The sequence below is a fragment of the Chanos chanos genome, chromosome 12 (assembly GCF_902362185.1).
Source record: "Chanos chanos chromosome 12, fChaCha1.1, whole genome shotgun sequence".
In the NCBI taxonomy this organism is placed as follows: domain Eukaryota; kingdom Metazoa; phylum Chordata; class Actinopteri; order Gonorynchiformes; family Chanidae; genus Chanos; species Chanos chanos.
This window is the reverse complement of record NC_044506.1, coordinates 21694451-21698624: the sequence shown is the minus strand read 5'-3', so window position 1 is coordinate 21698624 and position 4174 is coordinate 21694451. Positions and strand designations below refer to the sequence as shown.

Here is a 4174-nt window from a genome sequence, read left to right as displayed (position 1 = left end):
ATGACGCACTCAATGTTACGTCGACAGCTGAAGAACCTCGTTCAGAACTTCTCTGAGGCCGAGGTGAAGGTGAGTGTCCATTTACTCATCTCTCTCTCTCTCTCTCTCCCTCTCTCCCCCTCTCTCTCTCTTTCTCTCTCTCTCTCTCCCTCTCTCCCCCTCTCTCTCTCTTACTCTCTCTCTCTCTCTCTCTCCCCCTCTCCTCTCCCTCTCTCTCTCTCTTTCTCTTTCTCTTTCTCTCTCTCTCTCTCTCCCCCTCTCTCTCTCTCTCTCTCCCCCTCTCTCTCTCTTTTTCTCTCTCTCCCTCTCTCTCTCTTTTTCTCTCTCTCCCTCTCTCTCTTTTTCTCTCTCTCTTCCTCTCTCTCTTTCTCTGTTCCTCTCTCCCTCTCTCTCTCACTTTCCCTCTCTCTCTCACTCTCACTCTCTTTTCTCTCTCTCCCTATGCTTTCCTTCTCTCATCTCTACTCTTTGCTCAGCTCTCAGACCTGTTAGATCCTGTCTCACCTGACTTTCTCTGTCACAGTCTCATCATCACCATTGCCCAGTCTGTCTCTACATTTAAATCAGTCTTTACACTCAAATTGTGCTAAAGAGGAGTGTTCGATTGCCTGCATTGACCGCAGTAGAAGGTGAAGTTGTGGTTTGCCTCAAAGCTGGGTCTCTTCACTGTCTCTGCTGTATTTAATTCTCCATCTGCTTGGGAATGTGTGAGTGTATGTATCATGCAACAGGGTCAGTCAGACAGTGTCCAGTCTCACATCTCCAGTCTCACAGCCCCCGTGTCTGCAGTGTTTCAACCCGTGTCTGCAGTGTTTCAACCCGTGTCTGCAGTGTCTAACCCATGTCTGCAGTGTTTCAACCCGTATCTGCAGTGTCTAACCCGTATCTGCAGTGTCTAACCTGGAGCAGCTGGGGGGCATTAAATACTGAACCCTCTGAAGCCTCAGCCAAAGCCTATGGCTATGCATCATCATCACAATAAGTACATTACATTTACAAGATAGACAAGACCATGACAGAACTCTGTGAAAGTAAGACTGAGTGGAACCTTATGAACCTCACTCCCTCTTCCTCCTCCTCTTCCTCCTACTCGTCTTTTCCAGGTGAGAGAGGCCACTTCCAATGACCCCTGGGGGCCTTCCAGCTCCCAGATGGCAGACATTTCGGATCTGACCTATAACGTGGTGGCGTGTAACGAAATCATGGCCATGCTGTGGAAACGTCTGAACGACGATAAGAACTGGAGACACGTTTATAAGGTCAGTCTGTAACCGTAACCGTCACTCATACATTCATCCATCAGCCCTCTGTCAGGTCGGTCTCTAACCATGAACCTCATTCATACACTCACACATCAACCCTCTGTCAGGTCAGTCTCTAACCATGAACCTCATTCATACACTCACACATCAACCCTCTGTCAGGTCAGTCTCCAACCATAAACCTCATTCATACATTCACACATCAACCCTCTGTCAGGTCAGTCTCCAACCATGAACCTCATTCATACATTCACACATAAGCCCTCTGTCAGGTCAGTCTGTAACCATGAACCTTGTTCATACATTCACACATAAGCCCTCTGTCAGGTCAGTAGTCTCTAACCATGAACCATATTCATACATTCATCCGTCAACCCTCTGTCAGGTCAGTCTCTAACCATAAACCTCATTCATACACTCACACATCAACCCTCTGTCAGGTCAGTCTCTAACCCTAAACCTCACTCATACATTCACACATCAACCCTCTTCTCAGCCAGACGGATTTAAGCTTTTGTCTGGCACATGTGTGAAAGCCCAGCTCACAGCAATATGCCCCTTGTCCGTTAACTTCAATAATTTAGGATAGTGGAAGGTTTGGTTTGACTGCTGCGTTCGGTCTGGCGTTGGGTTACAGGTTCTCACCAACACCAAACCCATGCTTTTGTTCTTCTCACTGGCCCTATTGTGTCAGTGTTCATTGTGGGGTTTTTTTTTTATGTCCAGCGCAGTACCGTGCAGATGCCTTTTCCCATTAGGCCAGTGTTTGTCCTCCTCTCTGTGTGTATTCCCCTGACTCAGTGAACACTCCGTTTATGAAATGTGTCTTTTAATTACGCCACAGAGCCAAGCAAAGCTTTTATCAGCTGTGCCGCTGAGTCGCCTTTCAATTGATGAGATATAAATAACTGACTAAAGCAGCTTCACTGAGCCCGTTTTTATTATTTTTTTTTTCTTTCCATTGAAAATGAGTCTGTCATGTGATGGAGGGTTATTTGAAAGGGTGGGCTGGTAAGTCAGGGCTGTGACGTCAGCATCGTCACACACCCTAACATCATCATCATTCATTCATTCATTCATTCATTCATTCATTCATTTTCAAAGCCGCTTATCCTAGGCCAAGTGTCATCAGGACATGATTATTCATCGAACATCTGCTAAATGAATACATGTACATGTTAATAAAATGTCTGATATGGATTTTTTTTTTTTTGCGTTTTAGAAAAGCATTGTCTTGAAGTCATAACCGTTCTTTTTATTCTCCACCAAACGGGAATCAGGCCATTGGTTCAACGCCTGTAGTGTTGGTCTGTCACTCCCATTACTGTGGAGGCTGGCCCTCTGGTTTTAAGATGGGAATTATTTGAGGGGTGTGCCTTGCACCAATCCAGAGGGACTAGCGCATGTCTCCTTCAATTCACATGACAGCAGTCACCGCTCTTCTTCATTGGCCTGTTTACCAAGGGGGCTGACACCCCCCCCAAGAAAGCTGCCAGTTGTGTTCTTTGCAATGCCTGACCAAGCCAATCATAATCCTTAGATTCGATCATGTGACCTCAGCGATGTTTTTCATTTTTATTTCTTATTGTAACCGCAGTGGCCATATATATTGCAGATATGACTTCCCAAAAGGCAGAACCCTATACAAACCCACGATCGTGTTTTTTTGCCTCATACTTATTCTGTCTGAAATTCAGATTTCATCCATTGGCAACAAAAATCACAAGATTTTCCTCCCTTGCCTGGAAACAGCATGCCCGCATGAAGCCAGCGCTCATGAGAGAAGGAGTTGTGAACAAATGCAGATCAGATGTGAGCCTTCAGTGGGTGTATTCAGTAGCAGGCGTATGCACACACTGGAAAAATGCATAGAGATCAGCTCACAAGCAGCTACAGTATTTTGGGAGCTGTTGTTGTTGTTGTGACCTGCTAGGCTTGTGTCAGTGATGTTTTGAATTAGGTATTGTTTTCCCCTCTAATCTGAAGAAGCATAAAAAAAACGACCAAATCAGAGAGCCATGTTACAGTTCAGTGCTATGCTAAGATTCTGTGTGTGTCTGTGTGTGTGTCTGTGTGTGTGCATGTGTGCGTGTGTACGTACGTGCGTGCGTGTGTGTGTGTCTGTGCATGCGTGTGTCTTTGTGTGTGTGCGCGTGTGTGTGTGTCTCTCTCTGTCTCTGGTAGTCTCTGACTCTGTTGGAGTACCTGTTGAAAACGGGTTCGGATCGCATTCCTCAGCAGTGCCAGGAGAACATTCACGTCGTCAAGGCACTGACAGAGTACCGCTTCACAGACAAGGACGGGAAAGACCAGGTACTCCGACTCCGCCCTCGTAAACCACCACTCGCATGCCCCGCCCGGTTAAGCCGGAAAACAAAATCACATGTTCTCACTCGCACCAAACGAAAGGGCCCTTCATGCCCCGCTCCACGCAGCCGCCCCCGTAAGGCCGAGGGTCTGCGGGGTGTTGTTTTGGAACGATGAGCCGGACTGTGTTTTTGTTTTTTGAGTGTCACAGGGGGTGAACGTGAGGGAGAAGGCCAAGATAGTCCTGGTTCTGATTCAGGATGAGGACAAGAGGAAGGAGGAGAGGGACTTTGCCATGAAGACCAAAGACAAACTGACAAAGGCCTCCGCTGGTGAGGACCAGACAAACTGCATGATCTGAATATCGTTAACTCAAATCTCTATCTCTGTCTCTCTCTGTTCCCGTGACCCTGTCTCTGTCCCTCATCTCCTGTCTCCAGTCATTCATCTGCCTTACAGTCTCACTGTTCCCCTCTCTGTTCCCCTCTCTGTTCCCCTCTCTGTTCCCCTCTCTGTTCCCCTCTCTCTCTCTCTCTCTCTCTCGCTCTCTCTCGCTCTCGCTCTCTGACCCTGCTCCTCTCTCTCTCTCTCTCTCTCTCTCTCTC

The 4174-nt window shown here is 47.3% G+C and overlaps 1 protein-coding gene across 1 annotated transcript in view; it reads left to right on the top strand.

Annotated features, from left to right (window-relative positions):
- epn1b (epsin 1b) overlaps positions 1-4174 on the top strand; it is an 11662-nt gene continuing 7488 nt past the window's right edge. The window contains exons 1-4 of the mRNA XM_030788591.1: positions 1-69; positions 1104-1259; positions 3447-3575; positions 3781-3901. Of these exons, the coding sequence (XP_030644451.1) occupies positions 1-69; positions 1104-1259; positions 3447-3575; positions 3781-3901 (475 nt within the window). The remainder of the gene's footprint in view (positions 70-1103; positions 1260-3446; positions 3576-3780; positions 3902-4174) is intronic.